The sequence below is a fragment of the Carcharhinus amblyrhynchos genome, chromosome 11 (genome assembly GCF_965287045.1).
Source record: "Carcharhinus amblyrhynchos chromosome 11, sCarAmb.v2.hapA, whole genome shotgun sequence".
NCBI classification, from domain to species: Eukaryota; Metazoa; Chordata; class Chondrichthyes; order Carcharhiniformes; family Carcharhinidae; genus Carcharhinus; species Carcharhinus amblyrhynchos.
Window position 1 is genome coordinate 33089628 of NC_137334.1, and position 19930 is coordinate 33109557.

Consider the following 19930-nt stretch of genomic DNA (forward strand, 5'->3'; position numbering starts at 1 on the left):
TAAGTTACATGAACTGAATGCACATTTGTTCAGGAACAGATTTGCACATTAGTCTTTAAGATCTTAGGACTAATTGTGTTGTCTGAATAACCAGAGATTTCCAACATTCTTATTTCCTGTCTGAATTAGTCACAAAGTGGTAGTTGATATTTTGCAGTGCTCTGAATGGAAAACAACAAATTAATTGAATGTGAAATGCAGAAGCTTTTTTTTTACTTAAAATACTACAGAATGAGGAATTCCAAGATCTGAACTTCAACAGTGTACGATACTCATTTGATTGCATAATTATGTAAATAGTACAGAAATCCAAAGGCCCACAGCACCACACCTATACTACTTTTGGTTATTTTATGTATCAGCATTAAATATTGTACTTTTAATAAAAGTGGCACTGAAGGACAAACTACAGCAGAGATTCCTAATCCAGCAAGCTTTGCAATAACCTGTTACACTTATCAGAAGCCTTTTCTTTGTGGTTTTCCATCTTTGCAATTCTAGATCCAAACTGCATGGCTCTCTTTGGGAGAACAGCAGATGCAGTAAGACCAAGTTCTTTTGCAGCCATTCGTAAAAGCAATTTTTCGCCAATCCCTCGAGGCAGAGTCAAGTCTGCTTTCTCCCACACAGGAAGTTCATTTAGAAAAGAGACAACTTCTTCATCTAAAAAGGGAAATCTGAAATGACAAATATAAAAAAAAATTAGTACTAATATTAATGTAAGGTTCCTTCGCCATTTATGTAAATTTTGTACTGTCACTACACTCTTGTTTACCTGGCTCACAGCTCAATCTACAATGCTACCCCATGTTGTCAGTCAGGAGTTGAGTGCCTTAGTGCAAACTGTTCTGTTCAGTTTTTCTTCCTAACACAGGTGCTGCAGTATGGCCTCAAAAGGTGTCCATCCCAACTCTACACCACAACTCCCCTTTTTTTTGACAATATCCAATCACTAAAAAATGAAATTCCATTGCGCTGTGTCAACTACTATTGTACTGCTTGAAAAAAGCCATGCTGCAGACAAGACTAAATTGAGAGTAAACAAAATTTATTTCATCATGGCTGGTCCAACAAGCTCACAATGTAAGTGTTAAATTGCAGAACTCCATTTTAACTATTGGGTGGTGAATATACGGAATGCAATTTGGCTATGAATGTTCTGCACTGGAATTATTTTTATAATTTAATGAATCTGTCAGTTTAAGTAGCAATCTCCGTCCTGCTGATAAAAAAGTTTGTACAATGAGAAACTGATCAGACTAGTACTTTGGGTAATGTTAAACTTGAAATTCAGTCTGAACAGTTAATTGTGGTCAGGTTTTTGGTTTAGGTCTGTTTTGAGAATCCTAGCTAGATTGCTTGTGGGAGGAAGGGAAAACTAGCTTGAAGATTTTACTCCAGTGTTATTCAATTTTTCACAACACAGTAAAATAGCTGCAATAGTTATTTCCTGATTGGAGTGAGGAATGAGATGTTCTCATTTTGTGCCATCCCAATGTAAATATTATGATTGAATCAAAAAAAATTGTGAGCAAGTCCAAAATAAAAATCTACTGTACTGCTGTGACTATTTCGTTTCTCATACTCTATCCTTGACAGCATTACAAGAGGATTGTTGAATTATTATTTGCAACAACATTTAATTTGGAATCCTCAGCAGTTGCTCATGTAACATCTTGCATCAATTTATTTGGGCAGAATTAAATCTTGAGTTATATGCACATGGATGGCACTCAATCTATTCTGCCTCATCTCTGAATCTTCAATTTTAGACTTAAGCCCTCTTCAGTTCTCAACAAAATTTTATGGTAACAGTGAATTAAACTATATTTCAGTTATTCACAACACAAAACTAGCACAGACTTACCTTGCTTCTTTTCCATGATCTCCAATGACTCGGTCATCTCGTCCAAGATTACGCGAGGAGATGCGACCAAGTTCCATCCCTAATTCTTTGACGAGGCCTTCAAAACCTGATGTTTTGTAGCAGACACGGTGACGGGAATAACCTGCAAGTTGTTCATCAGCTCCTATCCCGGTTAAAACCACCTAAAAACATATTAATATTGTTCATTCCTGAATCTATAGCAATATTTAAATGTACAGTTCTGTCTCAGACTTATTTACTCTGAAAAGTCAAGCAACATCTCCTTTTAAATAGTGCAGGATAAAAAGAGCAATTAAATTTTGGGTATTGAGACTTCAGATGACAAAATATTGTATTGAAATTTTAGATTAATATATTTTTGAATAACTGAGGAACGTGCAGCTTCTTAATGGAAATAGACCAACTTTGAAAACTATTTGTATAACTGATGGAAAGTGGAGATGTATAGTGTAGATGTTTTTTATTACAAAAATTGTTTTTTGAGGAAGATATTATGGACAGACATAAACATGGATGGGGCATTGAGCCTTTTGGGGAAAAAAGCAGAGGTTGGTCCTAAGGTGTTTGAATAGAATTGCTTTAGGTGAGAAATGTGAGGAACATAGTAACTAAGAGAGTCGATTAGAGAAAATCAAGTTCTTTCTACTGGCAGCAGTGCAAGTGTGCTAGATTTCAACTCAAGGGAACCTTTGTAAGTTGACAAATACTAACAACTTTATACTGGAGGATGCAGTGAGGGTAACCCTTTACAAAAAGAGAAAATTCAGCAAGTGACCTGTCAGTGTAATTCAAAATCCAGCCACAGTTTTATATCTACTGTATTTGGATGTGTAAACGTCAATCACATGTAAAGTTCAACCCCATGATTTGTGGCCCAAAAATCCATAACTATTCACACTCCTTGTGTAGAAGTTGACTTTAGTGCTTCAGGGATCAAGTGTTTCAAGGATCAAACTTCTGACTTTGTTGTAACTGTATAAATTTTAATGAAAATGAGTGCTAAGTTTTGTATTTGTTTTTATTAAATATATTAAAGTAAACAGATTATATTGATAATTATGAATTCTTTGGTATGTTAGCTTTCACTTTATTCCACTGTAATGGTCTTTTTGGGATTTCTGGCGGGGCCCGAATCAGGAACGTATGTCCTACAAAATCATTAGACAGTGTAAAACTGACCACATGACTTCCGGCCTAAAAAAAGTCCCAAAAATTTGGCTTTTACACAAGAACATTGGATATATACTTTCACAGGGCTAAAGCTTTCTTTTCAAACAAAGATGAGGGAAGAATAACTGGTTTACCACAAGGAGGGTCATTGCTAATTCATTTGCCCTGCATTGTGGCCGAGGCCTACAGCAAGATGGTCATAGAATTAGATTAATTTAGCATTGTGGATGCCTGCGCGGAAAGAGGAAATTTTTAACAGGTCCAGAACTTGGGACAGAAGGTGTAATTCTTATAATCTGCTTACTCCCTCAATGTGGACAGATCGCATGGTAAATCTATCAGAGTAATGACAATAGAGCTCTGTGCATAATAATATTAGAGAGAACCATTTTATGCCAGATCGGCTTGTACACCTGTCAGTTTAATTGTGAGGGTCTCACTTGAGTTTAGGATTTGTTTGTTCAAAGGAATATAAATTCCCTTAATGATATGGAATACGTGGAGGGCTCTTGTCTTCGCCGTTGCTTTCTATTTGACTGATAATTTAAACAGCACACAAAAAGATCTATGTGCTATGATTTTGTTTTCAGGGAGGTGTTTGCAATGGATGCATAGATAGTTTATACAGTGCGAATGGCGGGTGAAAATATTCATTAAGGGTTAATACACACCTTTGCACTGCTGATGAATGGTTGAATTTCTCCACTACTGGTGTTGGTACCAATTCCTCTTGCAGCAAACCACACTGCACAGCCGATGCTGTCATCCAATACTGTATCCGAAGGTTGCACTAAATGACTAATCCATTGTTGTCTCATTTCCTTCAGTTCTTCTAATGTGATATTGATTTCTACAAAATTCCATTTTCTGTTAGGGTTTAAAACTTGCAACTCTTTTAAGCCTGACAATCCAGTAATTCGGTCGGGCACATTAAAAACAGTTGTCTTTTTAATGGTATCATTGTCACATTCTAGAGTTTCCTCTTCAAGTGTGCTGAAAGAAATGCTTCCCTTCTTTTGTTTTGTTGAGGTCTTCTGTCTTTTCTGTTCTTGTTGCTTAAAGGCTACATTCAATAGATCAATAGGTTCATCTGGTGGAATATGATGATCAGCCAAGGCAGAAAGAACCATTGAATCAACACCCCCAGAAAAGAGAATGGCAACTTTTGCTTCATCAGAAACTGGGAACTGATCTGAACAGTTGGGGCGATTTTGACATCGGGGCAAGAAAAGCACTCGCCGTCTAACAGATTCACTCAAAACATTGATAAACTGATGAACTATTTTTTTCTTGTGCTCATCTGAAAGAAAAATCTCAATATTTGCTGAAGACGTTTCACATTTCGCAGTATCAGTACATGACACTGGCATGCTGCAATTCATAGGAGTAACAGGTGCTGTGGGGAATAGTTTTGATTCATTCAAAAACACAGAAACAAAATTTGGCAGCTTTTCAGTGAACTGAGCTTCGTCACCTAAATGGAGAGTCTTGAATTCATATTCAATGCACTTATGTTTCCATGGATACCATGATATTGTGAATGATTTAGCACTAGTCTGTTTCTGGAGGTCAATTTTGTAAAGTCCACATGCTGGTACTTCCTGCCAGGGAACACATATACATTCTGGAACAGAAGTGCTCACTGATGTAAGAGTGAGGCAAAGGTTTTCAACATTCCTAAACTGCCACAATAAACTACGCCGACCAAAAAAGTCTCGACCAAACCACAAGCAGTGATGGGATGGTTGGTAGTATATAAAAGCCCATGGTCCCTGAATAGAAGAAAAGACTGACAGAATGGATTCTTCACTTTTACATGAAGATAACTGCTGAAGAATAATCTGAGTATCATTGCTTTCAGGTCCAATTTCAATTCCTCCAAATACCTCCCCGTTCCAAAGCAGAAGGTTTCCTTGAGCATCTTGCGTGGGTTGAATGCTTAGGCAACCTCTCATATGAAGCACATGACCAGAGAAAAATACATTGTAGCCCACCTCAGGCACTTCTCTAGATAACTGTTGACTATGGTTAGGACCCCGCCGTTGTAGACGTTCAAGCATATCCTTTGCCAAAACACCAGAACCATTTTTCTGAGGGGCTAAAACTAATATACAACAAATGCCACACATTGTCTGCTTTTAAAATTTATCTATCAAACTCAACAAATAAGAAATAGCGGCCTTGCTGTTAGTTACTTATTCATTTTTTCCAGAGTTTTCTAATTCCTGGTATTCTTTCTTCATCTCATCAAGGGCGCCTGTAAAAATAGTGGTTATTACATTCATTGGATGGTATATCCTATAACAAAGGAACACACTGAAATAAATGCTTTCACAGCAATTTTATTACTAAAAGGAACAAAATTGATTTCAATTTCCTAAAGATTTGAACAAGGTGAAGCACCCTCAGGTAAAAAATTACTGCGGAAAACAAACTGCTCTCTTAGTCAATCTTTTAAAAATATGGAAGAATAAGCAAATCACAGGCAAAAAGCTTGGATAGTGTATGAATAGATAATTCTGTATGTCTCGTTATTGATACATTTGTTGAACATGAGAATGAAAGTATTTATTAGATATTCTAGTAATTACCTTATTTCACTTATCTAGATATTTAAGCTATTATTCAGTCCTTTCAGAAATGTAATACAATTTATAAAAATTGAAACTAGAACATAAACTTTTCATTAAGTATATTACTACTAGTTTCAATTTAGTACCATCATCAGGCTTCAAAACTATGATCGAATAATTCCATGACTAGTATATTCCAGAGTTTCTCTGTCATTGGATTAATTATCAATTCAAGATTGGACACGATAGTGATTGAGAGAGAGTCACTTGACCATCAGTTAAGGGATGTGCAAAGGGAAAGGATATATTAAACAACTGGATGAAGGGGAAAATGGCACAAATGTGTATTGCACCAATATAAAAATCAAAGTAACAAGAAACATGTAACAAATACTGCATTGTAACTTATGTAGCACTTTATTCACCCATCACATTTTACAAAACCTTAAAAGTAACTTACATCTACATTCACTTAGAATCTGTTTTCGATCAGCTAAGAAAAATATGTTGCTGTTGGGCTGCTGCTTATAAACTCTCTGAAATAGAATGAATAATAGCTATTAACAATAAAAATCCAAATTAATCGTGCAATCACTTTTACCTGTGGGCATATGGCAACACAGGGTTTGTTAGTTTCAGGTACTGTGTATTGCTAAAGTAAAACAAAAACAAATTTCAACATATCTGAATTTATATTTAACACTTGGTAGGATCCTTGCTTGATTAGGAATTACCATTTCAACTGTTTTGCCTGTTATATATATGACAGACACTAAATCAATCTCAGATTTGGCTGGAAGGAGTGGCAAGTTGAGGGCTAACAGACAATGTTGGGATAAAGTTGGCCACTTTGGGCGAAGAGAGCAAGAAAACTCTTCAACTAAACCCCAGCCGGATCATGGGCAGTTCAGACTACTGATTGTACTGTGGGTGGGATTTCTTAAAAAATTGTTTGTGGCACCAGTTTTTTAAATCTTTTGTGACCCCAGAGACAGTCAGCAGTTTGAGTTGTAAAGGATCCAGAGTCAACAAACATCATCTGTATTAAACAAACAGCATAGAGAAGCTGCCTGAAATCTTCATCAACTTGTTGCACTGTTAACAACTGTGACAGTATGAAAGTGACAATGCATACGGGGCAAAGAGGGAGAGGGATTATTGAAATGTGAACAAAAGAACTTTATTGATCAATATGTTTTCAGTCCAAACAAGAAGGAAGCAATGCTGGATCTAGTTTGGGAAATGAAGTGGGGCAAGTGGAGCATGTTTCAGAGGGGGAGCATTTGGGAAACAGTGATCAAATAGTATCAGGTTTGGAATTGTTATGGGAAAGAATGTAGAAAAATCAAATGTTGAAAAGACATTTAGTCCAGGTGGGCTAGGATCAAAGATTGCCAGGTAAAGCTGTAAATAAGAGCTGCAAGGCCTTCAAATAAGATATAGTTTGGATACAAACTCGATACACTTCCTTGAGAAAAAAAGTCAGAGCTACCCAGCTAAGGGTATACAGATTAAAACGAAACAAAAAAGGAGACTTTTGATAAATGTGAGGTTTGTAAATCAATAAAGAACCAAAAAAAAGGACAACTGAAGTGTGCTAATCTGCACAGAGTGCACAAGAATACATTAGCAGTAAAAGGGAAGCCAAAAGTCTTACACAAACATGTAACTAGTGGAAAAAGATAGGCAAATCAAGGGATAGATGAATTATGATCTAAAAGGAAATCATCCTGAAGGTTGAGCTACTAAATAAAAACTTTGCATCTGTTTTCACTAAGGAACCGATGGATGTTGCCAAAGTCACAGTGAAGAAGCAAGCTACAGAAGAACGAGATAGGATTAAAATAGATAAAGAGAAAATACATAAAAGGTTAGCAGCACTCAAAGTAGAAAAACAATGGACTGCATCAAAATCTGTTGAAAGAAGTGAGGGCAGAAACTTCAAAAGTTCGAGCCACATTTTTTCAAACCTCTTTTGATATGCAAGTGGTGTTAGAGGTTTGGAGGAATGAAAACCTCAAAAATGTGGAACAAATCCAGCAATTCCTATATAGACAGCGTGATTCTGGAGAAACTTATAGAGGCATTAATCTAGGACAAAATTAATTGGGACCCTGGAAAAATATGAGTTGAGACTTATGATTCAAGGTCAGAAACTCCAAAATTTATGAAGTCAGACTAGATCATAAGTTTTGCACTTTGAATTTGGCTAGGACAAGCATATGTTTCACTTCAGGTATGATTCAAATGACTAGGGAGCTTTTATCAAACAAAGTTTATATAAGAATACAGTTAACATGTATAGAAAGAAAATTAGCAACAGCTTTATCAATTACAAACAAAAACAAAACCACCTTGATGATCTATACCCCTTAACAAATATACACAAATATGTTCCAATCAAACAAAACTTCCCATAGACTCTTTCCACAGGTTTAATACAGCAAAGACGAATGCTCATGTGATACTGGAACTGAGTCCTTTGATTGGAGAATTAAAACCCTGACTTCTCAGCCTTGTATCTTCTAGCAGCCCTCTGGATGCACCCAGAGCAGTCTGAAGTTAGAACAACTTCCCAGAGCACCAGGGAGCAAGAGAAACACTGCTTTCAGTTTAAGGTCCACTCCCTTCTAAACTAAACTGAAGTCAGCAGCCAAACAGATAATGAAAGCTTAAATTCTCTAGGAAGGAAAAAAATCTGTCCAAAACATATGATCTGCCAACCAGTCTTCCTCCTAACAATGCGAGGTCATAAAACAATCCCAGAAAGTACCTGAGGCCCATAGTAAAAATAAACAAAATCCCATTTAAACCACTGAAGGAGCAATAAAAGGGCTTCTGGTTGATGGCCTGACAACGATGAGAAAAGTTGAGGTTGAGAGAGCTGCAGAGAACACGATTAAAAAAAAATTCTTAAAGGTACACTAACGTCACAATACACATCACAAAGTGTTACAATATTTAAGAAGCATTTAGATAAGCATTTAAAATATCATAGCAATTGACCAAGACCTGGAAAATGGGATTGGAGTAGAGAGGTGCTTGATGGCCAGCTCAGGCATGATGTGCTGAAGGGCCAATTACTGTGATGTAAAGCTCTATGACTCTAAAGTCAGCATGGATTTCTTAAAGGCAAATTGAGTCTGACTAACTTGATTGTGTTCTTTGATGAAGTAACAGAGGGTTGATGACGGTTGTGGAGTTGATATTGCTCACATGGTCTTTCAAAGGGCATTTGATTTATATGCCACAGTAGACTTGTTAGCAAAATTCAAGTCCATGGGTTGAAAGGGGGAGTGACTGTAGATTCAACACTAGCTAAGAAACAGCAAATAAATAGTGGTCAGTTTTTTTTTCAGACTGAAGATGTACCTCTGAGTGGACCACTATTCTTAATATATACTAATCATAGAATTCCTACAATGCAGAAGTAATTCAGCCCATTGAGTCTGCACCAACTCTCTGACAGGGCAACCCATCCAGGCTAAACCCCTTGCCCTATCCTAGAAAGCACAGTAAAAAGTCTTACAACACCAGGTTAAAGTCCAACAGGTTTATTTGGATCAAATAAACCTGAACTTTAACCTGATGTTGTGAGACTTCTTACTGTGCTTACCCCAGTCCAACGCCAGCATCTCCACATCATGGCTATCCTAGTAACCTTACATATTCATCTCACTACTCCCCCTAACCTACACATCTGAGGATATTAAGAAACAATTTAGCAATGATCTGAACTTGGATATACAGGACATAATGTCAAGGTATGCAGACGACACAAAACTGGAAAATGCAATAAAAATAAGGAGATAGAAGGATATAGACATTCTGGTGAAATTGGTGGACAGATTATATTTCTATGTTGAATTTAATCCACTAGGTGACTCATTTTGGTAAGAATAATTAGAGAGCCTACATAAACAGTACAATTTTAATGGGGGTGCAGAAACAGAAAGACCTAGGATTGTCCATTTAAGTCTTTGAAGTCTTTGAGAAGGCTGTTAAAAATGCATACATGATCCTTGACTTTGTAAATAAAGGCAACGAGCAAATAAACAAGCAGCTACATTTACACAACACTAGTTAGACTTCAACTGGGATATTGAGGAAGAATTTCAAAGCTTTAGAAAGGTTGCAGTGAGGATTATGGGGTGCTTTCATACAAGTGTTCAAAATAATGAGAAATAAATTGAAGCCTATTTCCAGAGGTAGAAGAGTTTATAACCAGAAGATGCAGATTTAAGGCATTAGCAAAACAGCCAGAGGCAACATAAGGAATGACATAGCAAGGTGTTGATCTGCAATGCACTACTAGAAAGAATGGTTGAAGCCAATTCAGTGCTAACTTCCAACAAGGAATTGGATGAACACTCAAAAGGCTATGGGGAAAACGTAGGGGAGTGAAACAATTGGATAGCTTTAAAATCTACCAAGGCGTGATGGGCCAAATGGTCCCCTTCTTGCTGTATTATTCCATATGAACTCTCCAGGACTCACTGACGAATGCTCAAGAGTGGGAACTCTGGGTAATGAAGGCCAAGGATGCTAAAGCCATTTGTTGTTTGCCAACTGATGTCACACTGACCAGCAGAGATTGAAAATCAAACCTAAGACGTTCTGATCTTTATTGGTTCAGGAGTGGGCCATTCAGCCCATCAAACCTGCTCCGACACTCAATATGGTCATGGCTGATTGGAGACTTCAATGTCTTTTGCTCCCACTATACCCAAAACCCTTTACATTATTGTTAATCAGAAATCTCTTAAGCCTCTGCTTTAAACATACACAATGACTGAGCTTCCATAGCCTTTGAGGGCAGAAAATTCCAATGATTCACAACCCTAAAGGTAAAGGAATTTCTCCTCATCTCGCTCCTAAGTGGCATTCCCCTAATTCTGAAATAAATTAATCAGGTTCTAGATTCTCCAACCAAGGGAAACAACTTATCTGCATCCACCCTGTCTATATCTTAAGGTATTTTGCAGGCTTCAATGAGATCATCTACCATTCTTTGGATCTTTAGGCAATACTGGCCCAGTTTGCCCAGTTTCTCTTCATAAGTCCTGCCATCCTCGGGACAAGTCTGATGAATTTTCGTTGCATTCCCTCTGTGGCAATAATATCTTTTCTGAGGTAAGGGCACCAAAACTGTACACAGTGCTCCAGGCGCGGTCTAATCAAGCCTCTATACAAATGAAGCAAGACCTCAATACTCCTGTACTGAAATCCTCTTGCGATAAAGGCTAAAATTAACCTTCCTAATAGGTTATAGAAGCAAAATTGTGCCTTCAGTGAGTTATGGATGAGGATATCCTACACATTCTAATTTATTATCATTTAGAAAATATTTTATACATCTGTTCCTTCTACCAAAGTAGATTACCTCACATTTTTCCACATTATATTCCATCTGCTCTGTTCTTGTTATATCTATGTACCTAACATCAGCTTCAAGCGCGCTCCCCACAGATGCGCCGGGCCAGGTGAATGTCCTTAGGCATGATAGTGACCCGCTTGGCGTGAATGGTGCACAGGTTGGTATCCTCGAAGAGCCCCACCAGGTAAGCCTCACTGGCCTCCTGCAGGGCCATGACGGCTGAGCTCTGGAAGCGCAAGTCAGTCTTGAAACCCTGAGTGATCTCCCGCACCAGGTGCTGGAAAGGCAGTTTACGAATCAACAACTCAGTGGACTTCTGGTAGCGGCGGATCTCCCCCAGGGCTACAGTGCCGGGACGGTACCGGTGAGGATTCTTCACACCTCCAGTCGCCGGAGCGCTCTTGCGAGCCGCCTTGGTAGCCAGCTTCTTACGGGGGGCTTTGCCCCCGGTGGACTTGCAAGCTGTTTGTTTGGTCCTAGCATTTCCCTTCGCTCTCTTGCTACGACTCTATCTAAATCTGTCCAAATCCTCCTGTAACTTCTATGCCCCTTCCTCACAAAACATATTCCTGCTTATCTTTGATACATATTGTAAATGATTGATCCTTGCAGTACTCCACTAGTCACAGCCTGCCAATGCAAGAATGACTCGCTTATTCCTACTGTTTTCTGCCCATTAGCCAATCCTTAATCCATGCCAGTTTCTTGCCTCCGAGCCCATGTGTTTATATTTTGCTAATCAATCTCTTATGGCCATTCTGGCATCTAATTCTGAATAAACCTAATGTGTGCCTCTGTTATCTAGATTGCTGGGTTATTCCAAATATTTAATACTTGAAAAAGAGTCTTCCTGATATCTGTTCTAATTTTACTTTTCATTAATTTTCTATTCTATCCAACTTTAAAGTTACTCACATTTTAGGACAAAGTTTACACTGTATTTTCAAGACAATCATCATCATGTTAATGCCAGGACCTAACTTCTATAAGTATTAACTTAAGATTTCCGTTTCATGAACTTACCCGATTTTTCTTAAGGCTGGAGAGCTCATCAATGGCAACATTTTGTTCTTTCATCTATTAAAAGCAAAGTTTAAGTTTGACACTGAAACGATCAAATAGAAACATAACTGAATAATCATTGTAGTTCAGTAAAAATGTCAACTTAGGAAAAAAAACAGATTGTGAACAGTCAATGGGACATGTTGTTTGATGCAATCCACCAGCTGCTGGGACACAAGGCCTATGTTCCTAGCATAGCACCGGCACTGAAAATTATAGCATCTTTATAGTGCAGAAGTTGTGTAGCAGGCAGAATGTGCACTAGTTTTGGATGTTTGCAATAGGCAAGAATGCAGACCATACTCAACTAGCCTGTGCTTGCAAAACTCACAGCATGATGTCTAATGTTGAATGTGATTTCACCATTGAACAGCACTTGTTGAACAATCCCAGGTGTGCTAAGAATTACAGTAACAACCAATTTAAGATCAGTCAGGGATGCAATGTGGCTCACTTGTGCTTGTTCAAAGCTACATATAGTCACATACTCTGCAAGCAAAAAGAACATGCCCAAGCGTTGCATCTTTTTTGAATTTAACAAGAATGCAGGGGACAATTGTTCCCCGGTGCATTCTATACAGTAACACATTTACCAGAGTCAGCTTACAAACTAATCAGCACCCTTCTCACATACAGTTAATATTGTTGCTCTCTTTGAAATTTGGCATTCTTGTGTCTGTAACAATGAATGCAAGGTAAAAAGTTTCCTCACTATGTGTTCTGTACTATCAAGCACCATTAGCTTATATCTTCCTATCAAATGTATCATTTTGCACTTCTCTATATTAAATTGCATCTGTCAAGTGTCTGTTCATTCCACCAGCCTGCCAATGTCCTCTGAATGTCTGTCACTTTCCTTCTTCCAGTTCATTATACTTGTAAATTTTGTGTCAAGTGTTCCCTGTGGTAGGATGTTCCACATTCTCACCGCTCTTCGGGTAAGTAGATTTCTTGTAATTTCCCTATTGGATTTCTTGACGACTATTGTATACTCAAGGCCTCTAGTTATGCTATTCCCCACAAGAGGAAACATTCCCTCTGTACCCAAACTAACAAATCCTTTCATGATTTAAAGACCTCTATTAAGTCACCCTCATCCTTTATTCAATTAAGCAAAACATATTCATTATGGCTGTTTACAGGCTGAAAGATCTTTCACATCAGCAAAAGAAATGATGCCGATGAAAACTCTAAATTTTATTGGTGTCACCTCAATACACTAAATTGAACTGTGTGATGTAGCACAAAAGGGCAGCCTGCTTTGATAGAATATTGCCATTTTGTGAAGTTTAAAAAAAGGAAAAAGGATAAGACCAACAAATGTATGAGAAAACCATCATCTGTATTTCCTTTCTGGGGAGGCAGTGGCATAGTGATACTGCCGCTGGCTTAGTAATCCAGAGACCCAAGGTAATGCTCTGGGGACCTCAGTTTGAATCCCACCAAGGCAGATGGTAAAATTTGAATTCAGTAAAAAATTCTGAATTAAAAATCTAATGATAATCATGAAACCTTTCACTAATGTCCTTCAGGGAAGGAAATATGCCATCCTTACCTACATGTGACTCTAGACCCACAGCAATGTGGTTGACCCTTAACCGCCCTCAGGGATGGGCAATAAATGCTGGCCCAGCCAGCGATGCCCGCATCCCATTAATGAATAAAAAAAGCCACACACACCATCCTGACTTGAAACTTTATCGTCATTACTTCACAGTTGATGGGCCAAAATTCTGGAACTCCCTTCTAAAAGCACTGTGGAGGTACCTATACTACATGAACCGCACTGATTCAGGAAGGCAGCTTATGACCACCTCAAGGGCAATTAGGGACGAGTAATACATGCTGGTCTAGCCAGCAATTCCAACACCTCATGAAAGAATAAATAAAACAACCAGTATCTAAGGAGAATTGGAAGATCATGGCTAATACCTCTGCAATTTTCACCCTTACTTTCCCTCAGTTTGCTCAGATGCATCCCATTAATTTCTGGTGACTTATCCTCTTTCAGTATAGCCAGCCATTCTAAAACCTCCACTTTATAATTGGTAGCCACCCAGTATTTCAACTTTCATTATGGCTTCTTCCTTGATAAAATAAATAAAATTATTCATTTAGTACCTAAGCCATATCCTGTAATTCTAGGTGTAGGTCTCCTTTTTGGTCCCTTGTCAACCCTACCTCTCCTCGTACTATCCTTTCACTGTAAGTTTATGTTAGCTCCAGTCTCTTCGCATACTTGTCCGAAACAGCCACTGGTCAGACTGTGGTGACTAGGGGAATTTCACAGTAACTTCATTGCAGCGTTAATGCAAGTCTTACTTGTGACTAATAAATAAACTTTTTGCTTTCTCTTTAGTCCTCTTTTATTTCCATCTTTACTTCCTTCCTGAACTTTTTATATTCAACCTGGTTCTCACATGTATAAAGAACCTAGAGTTCATCATATGTCTCCAATTTCTACTTCATCTTATTGTCTATCCAGTGAGCTCTTGTTTTGATTGAACAAAGAACAAAGAACAAAGAAAATTACAGCACTGGAACTGGGCCTTTGGCCCTCCAAGCCTGCACTGACCATGCTGCTCGACTTAACTAAAACCCCCTACCCTTCAGGGGACCATATCCTCTATTCCCATCCTATTCGTGTACCTGTCAAGATGCCCCTTAAAAATCACTACCATAACTGCTTTCACTACCTCCCCCGGCAATGAGTTGCAGGCATCCACTACTCTGTGTAAAAAATCTGCCTCGTACATCTCCTTTAAATCTTGCCCCTCACACCTTAAACCTATGCCCCCTAGAAGGCAAGCATGCCGTATGCCTTCTTGACTACCTTCTCCACCTGCATTATCACTTTCAGTGACCTGTGTACATGTACACCCAGATCCCTTTGCCTATCAATACTCCTAAGGGTTCTGTCATTTACTGCATATTTCCTATCTGTATTAGACCTTCTAAAATGCACTACCTCACATTTGTCACAATTAAACTCCATCTGCCATCTCTCTGCCCAAGTCTCCAACTGATCTATATCTTGCTGTATCCTCTGATGGTCCGCTTGACTCTTCCATCCTGGGAAAAAGCTTCTGCCTATCCACTCTGTCCATGCTTCTCATAATCTTGTAGACTTCTATCATGTCTCCCCTCAACCTTTGTCGCTCTGGTGAAAACAAACCAAGTTTCTCCAACTTCTCCTCATAACTAATGCCCTTCATACTAGCCAACATCCTGGTAACTCTTTTCTGTACCCTCTCCAAAGCCTCGACATCCTTCTGGTAGTATGGCGACCAGAATTGAACACTATATTCCAAATGCGACCTAACAAAGGTTCTATGAAGCTGCAACAGACTTGCCAATTTTTAAACTCAATACCCTGGCCGATGAAGGCAAGCATGCCGTATGCCTTCTTGACTACCTTCTCCACCTGCATTGTCATTTTCAGGGACCTGTGTACCTGTACACTCAGATCCCTTTGCCTATCAATACTCTTAAGGGTTCTGTTATTTACTGTACATTTCCTATCTGTATTCGACCTTCTAAAATGCATTACCTCACATTTGTCCAGATTAAACTCCACCTGCCATCTCTCCAGCCAACTGATCTATATCCTGCTGTATCCTCTGATGGTCCTCATCGGTTTCCGCAAATCCATCAACCTTTGTGTCGTCCGCAAACTTATAATCAATCCAGTTACATTTTCCTTCAAATCATTTATATATAATTACAAACGGCAAAGGTCCCAGCACTGATCCCTGAGGAACACTTGTCACAGCCCTCCAATCAGAAAGGCACCCTTCCACTGGTACCCTTTTGTCTTCTTTGACTGAGCCAGTTTTTTTTATCTACCTTGCCAACTCACCTCTAATCCCATGCGACTACACTTCTGCACCAGTCTGCCATGAGGGACGTTGTCAAAGGTCTTACTGAAGACCACGTAGGCAACATCCACTGCCCTACCTCATCAATCATCTTCGTCACTTCCTTGACAAACGCGATCAAATTCATGAGACATGACCTCCCCTTCACAAAACCATGTTGCCTCCCTAATACTTACTTTCAAGTGGGAATAAACCCTGTCTCGAAAAATCCTCTTCAATAATTTCCCTACCACTGATGTAAGACTCACTGGCCTGTAATTACCTGGATTATTCTTGCTACCCTTCTTAAACAAAGGAACAACATTGGTTATTCTCCAATCCTCTGGGACCTCTCCTGTGGCCAGTGAAGTTACAAAGATTTCTCTCAAAGCTCCAGCAATTTCTTCCCTTGCTTCTCTCAGTATTCTAGGGTATAACCCATTAGGCCCTGGGGACCTGTCTACCTTAATGTTTCTCAAGAATCCCAATTCCTCCTTTTTGATGGCAACATGACTCAAACTATCTACAATCCTTTCCCAGATTCATCATCCACCAAGTCCTCTATGGTGAAAACTGATGCAAAGTACTCATTTAATACCTCGTTCATTTCCTCTGGCTCCACGCATAGATTCCCTCCCTTGTCCTTGAGTGGGTCAACCCTCTCCCTGGTTACCCTTTTGCTCTTTATATATGTGTAAAAAGCCTTGGGATTTTCCTTAATCCCGGTGGCCAAAGCTTTTTCATGGGCCTTATCTTTCCCACTCATGGAGATGTAGCTCGACTGCAGCCGAACCATCTCCCCTTTAAAGTTGTTTTCTGTTTGGCAGGCAAAATTATAACCAATTTTTGATTCCAATTTACCCAGAACAGATCCATTTCTCAACCCACTGAAATTAATCCTTCTCCAAAAAAAGTACTTTTCATTGATCCTCGGTCTTTTTCATTGTTAATCCAAACGTCATGACGCAGCGATCACTGAATGTTTTCCTGCTGATGCTTGATCCACTTCATTCTCCAGAAGCAGGTATATCAACACCTTCTCCATTGCTGGGCTGGGAACATATTTCAGATACTCTTCCCTTTATTACTATCCCAAACTATATCAAGATAATTGAAGTCCTCCATTATCACTACTCTTGCACCTCTGCAATTTCCCTGTAAATTTCTTCCTCGATATCCTTCCATGAGTTGATGACCTTTAGAATAAACCCAGTAGTGTAATGGGAGCTTCGTTTGTTTTTATTAATCTAAGGGATGAGTGTAGTAATATTGTCACTGGGCTAGTAATCCAGCATTTATTGCCCATCACTGAGGGCATTTAAGAGTCAACCACATTGCTATTGATCTGGAGTCACATGTAGGCCAGACCGGCTAAGGAAGACAGATTTCCTTCCCTAAAGGTCATCAATGATGGGTTTTTAATGACAATCAACAGTTATTAAACTTTTAATTCCCTTTTTTTTATTGAATTCAAATTCACCATCTACTGTGATGGAATTTGAACTCAGGGTTCCAGATCTTGCCCTGGATGTTTGGATTACGAGCCCAATGACAATATTACTACACCACTACTTCCCCAACCTAACCAAATAGATTCTGTCCATGGCTATCCTCTCTTTCAATATCTGCATTTCTTTCCTCACTCAATTCTGCAACCTGTTCTCCCTTCTTCCTGTCAATATCTTTTGTTTAAAAACAAAAGAAAAATGTTCTACATGCTGAATGCACAAGAGAAAATTACATCTGCTTACTTTGAGAGCTAAACTGAGGGGTTCAATGTGAGCAATACCTGAAAAGTAGAATTTTCATGCAGATGTTTAAATGCTTTCATAACCTAGTCCCTTCATCAACTCAAGGCCGAATCAGATTTGCAACCTTGATCTTACATGACATAGCGGTTTCAAACACAGATATGCAGTCTCACCAAGACAACCAATTGCCCCAATTCAGCTCCCACCTTAGTTTATCTGCTGTTGAAACCCTCAAACATGCCTTTGTCACCTTTTGATTTGACAATTAACATTCTCCTGGCCACCCTTCCATTTTCTACCCAATGTAGACTCGAGGTCATCCAAAACTGTTGTTGCTTGTGTCATAATTCGCACCAACTCCTGATCATCCATTGCCCTGATGCTCACCGATTCATGCCAGCCTCCGTTTTGATTTTAAAATTCTCAAATCCCACATATGGCCTTGCCCCTTCCTATTTCTGGAATCTCTTCCAGCTCTACAACTCTCGCAGATACTGCTGCTCCAATTGTGGTCTCTTGAGCATCCTGATTTTAATCACTGCAACACTGATACTTGTGCCTTGAGCTGCCCAAGCATTAAGGTCTAGAATTTCCTCCTGTAACCTCTCTGGTTTGCTATTTCTTTTCCTTCTATTAAGACACTCTTTAAAGCCAAACTATTTGACCAAGCTTTTAGTCATCTGACCAAATGTTTCCTTGTGTGGCTTGTCAAATTTAATTTTATAAAGCCTCTGTGAAGAAATTTGGGAAGTTTTATTATGTTGAAGGCATTACATAGTTACAAGTTTTAATTATGAACCAACCATTCATGAACACTATTCTTCAAATTCCAGCCTTGTGCACCCCCAATTTCCTTCACCCACCACTGCTGACATCAATGCCTTCAGCAGCTAAGCTCTGGAATTCACTCCCTAAATCTTTTCAGCTTCTCTCTCCTGTTTTAAGACACTCTTTAAAACATACCTCCACGACCAACTGTCCTATCATTCTTCTCTGTGTTTGCTAAGATTTATCTGACGTGCTCAGGGGACTTTTCGACTATCTTTAAAAGAAAGGTGCTGCGTAAATAATTCACTTGGATCACAGCATGGAAGGAACTTGTTACATCAATGCCAGCTCTCTGTAAAAGCTATTCAGCTTGAATCACTGAGCTGTTTTTCTCCTGTAGCACTTCATTTTAAAAAAATCTTCAGAAAGTTATCCAGTTTCCTTTTGAAAGCCAAGATTAAATCTACTTCTACCACTCAGGCAGTGCATTCCAATTCCTAACCACTCTGCATCAAAAAGATTTCTCTGTTGTTGCCTCTGAAAATGCGCAGCTGTCAAGGCTTTGGTGGCTTATCACAGTTATATAAATATTTGAAACAAGAATAAATATTCAGATCAAAGAATTAAATTTGAGAAACCATTCAAACCGTTTTCACATTCCACTGATTAGGTTAAAATTCAGGACTTCTTCATAACTGAAGGATTATAATAAACCTGAAGGAAGAGATTTGCAACCCTGAGCTAGGACAGGCTTACTCTAGCCTTCCATCCCTGTGCCCAGGCAATAATAACAAACAAACAAAAAATACCTGTTTATTCAACGCTTCTTTACGGGCCAACTCGCTGTCCTGCACTACATTTGAAGTGCCCTCCATCACCTCCCCTCTCTCCAGGTTCTTCCCATGTGCGGCCCTCCCGGAAGTACACAAAGTGACTACACGCATGCGCAGCGGCCGGGCCGAGCTCATCAGCTCCCTCCATGCCCAGGCAGACGCATTACATCGGAATTTACAACACTGTTATACGGAAAGGTGCAGGGCGAATCTGCAGCCCAACTATCAATGCAACTATTTTGGGTTTAGCATCCCCCCGCGTGTGAATGGCCAAATTACGACATAGATCCTCAATCCACGTCCTAAAAGCACATGTAGTTAGACCATGTACAAATCAATTTTCTGCTCTTACACACTTGCAAGCAGTACCCATCCTGTATTGATGGTTCAACTCAATTCCTCCCACCCAAATTTTGAATTTACTTATTCAATAGCTTGAATTAGAACACAAATTCAATCTTAACTATTTATTTTCATTGTTTTTGTTTTCCTTACCAACTTTCTCCATTTTTCTCCTGTATATTTCCTCTATCCGAAAGACATTGGATGGAAATTTCCTCAGAGCTGTACCCAAGTCATTGCTGCAGTATTGTTGCAGAGGCACTGACATATAATCTAAAAATGTTGTTTATTCATGAGCAAAAGTAAAGT

At 39.0% G+C, this 19930-nt stretch overlaps 2 protein-coding genes across 2 annotated transcripts in view; one reads left to right on the forward strand and one right to left on the reverse strand.

Moving 5' to 3' along the window:
• LOC145350024 (glucose-1-phosphate thymidylyltransferase) overlaps positions 1 to 19930 on the forward strand; it is a 69056-nt gene that overhangs the window by 25836 nt on the left and 23290 nt on the right. The window lies entirely within an intron of this gene.
• asnsd1 (asparagine synthetase domain containing 1) lies at positions 419 to 19359 on the reverse strand. Its single transcript, XM_080198832.1, has 6 exons — positions 19256 to 19359; positions 12032 to 12085; positions 6092 to 6167; positions 3730 to 5315; positions 1868 to 2049; positions 419 to 677 (listed from the first exon to the last, which is right to left on the reverse strand). Exons 4-6 carry the CDS (start codon positions 5185 to 5187, stop codon positions 422 to 424), a joined length of 1896 nt encoding a protein of 631 aa, XP_080054958.1. The 5' UTR covers positions 5188 to 5315; positions 6092 to 6167; positions 12032 to 12085; positions 19256 to 19359; the 3' UTR covers positions 419 to 421.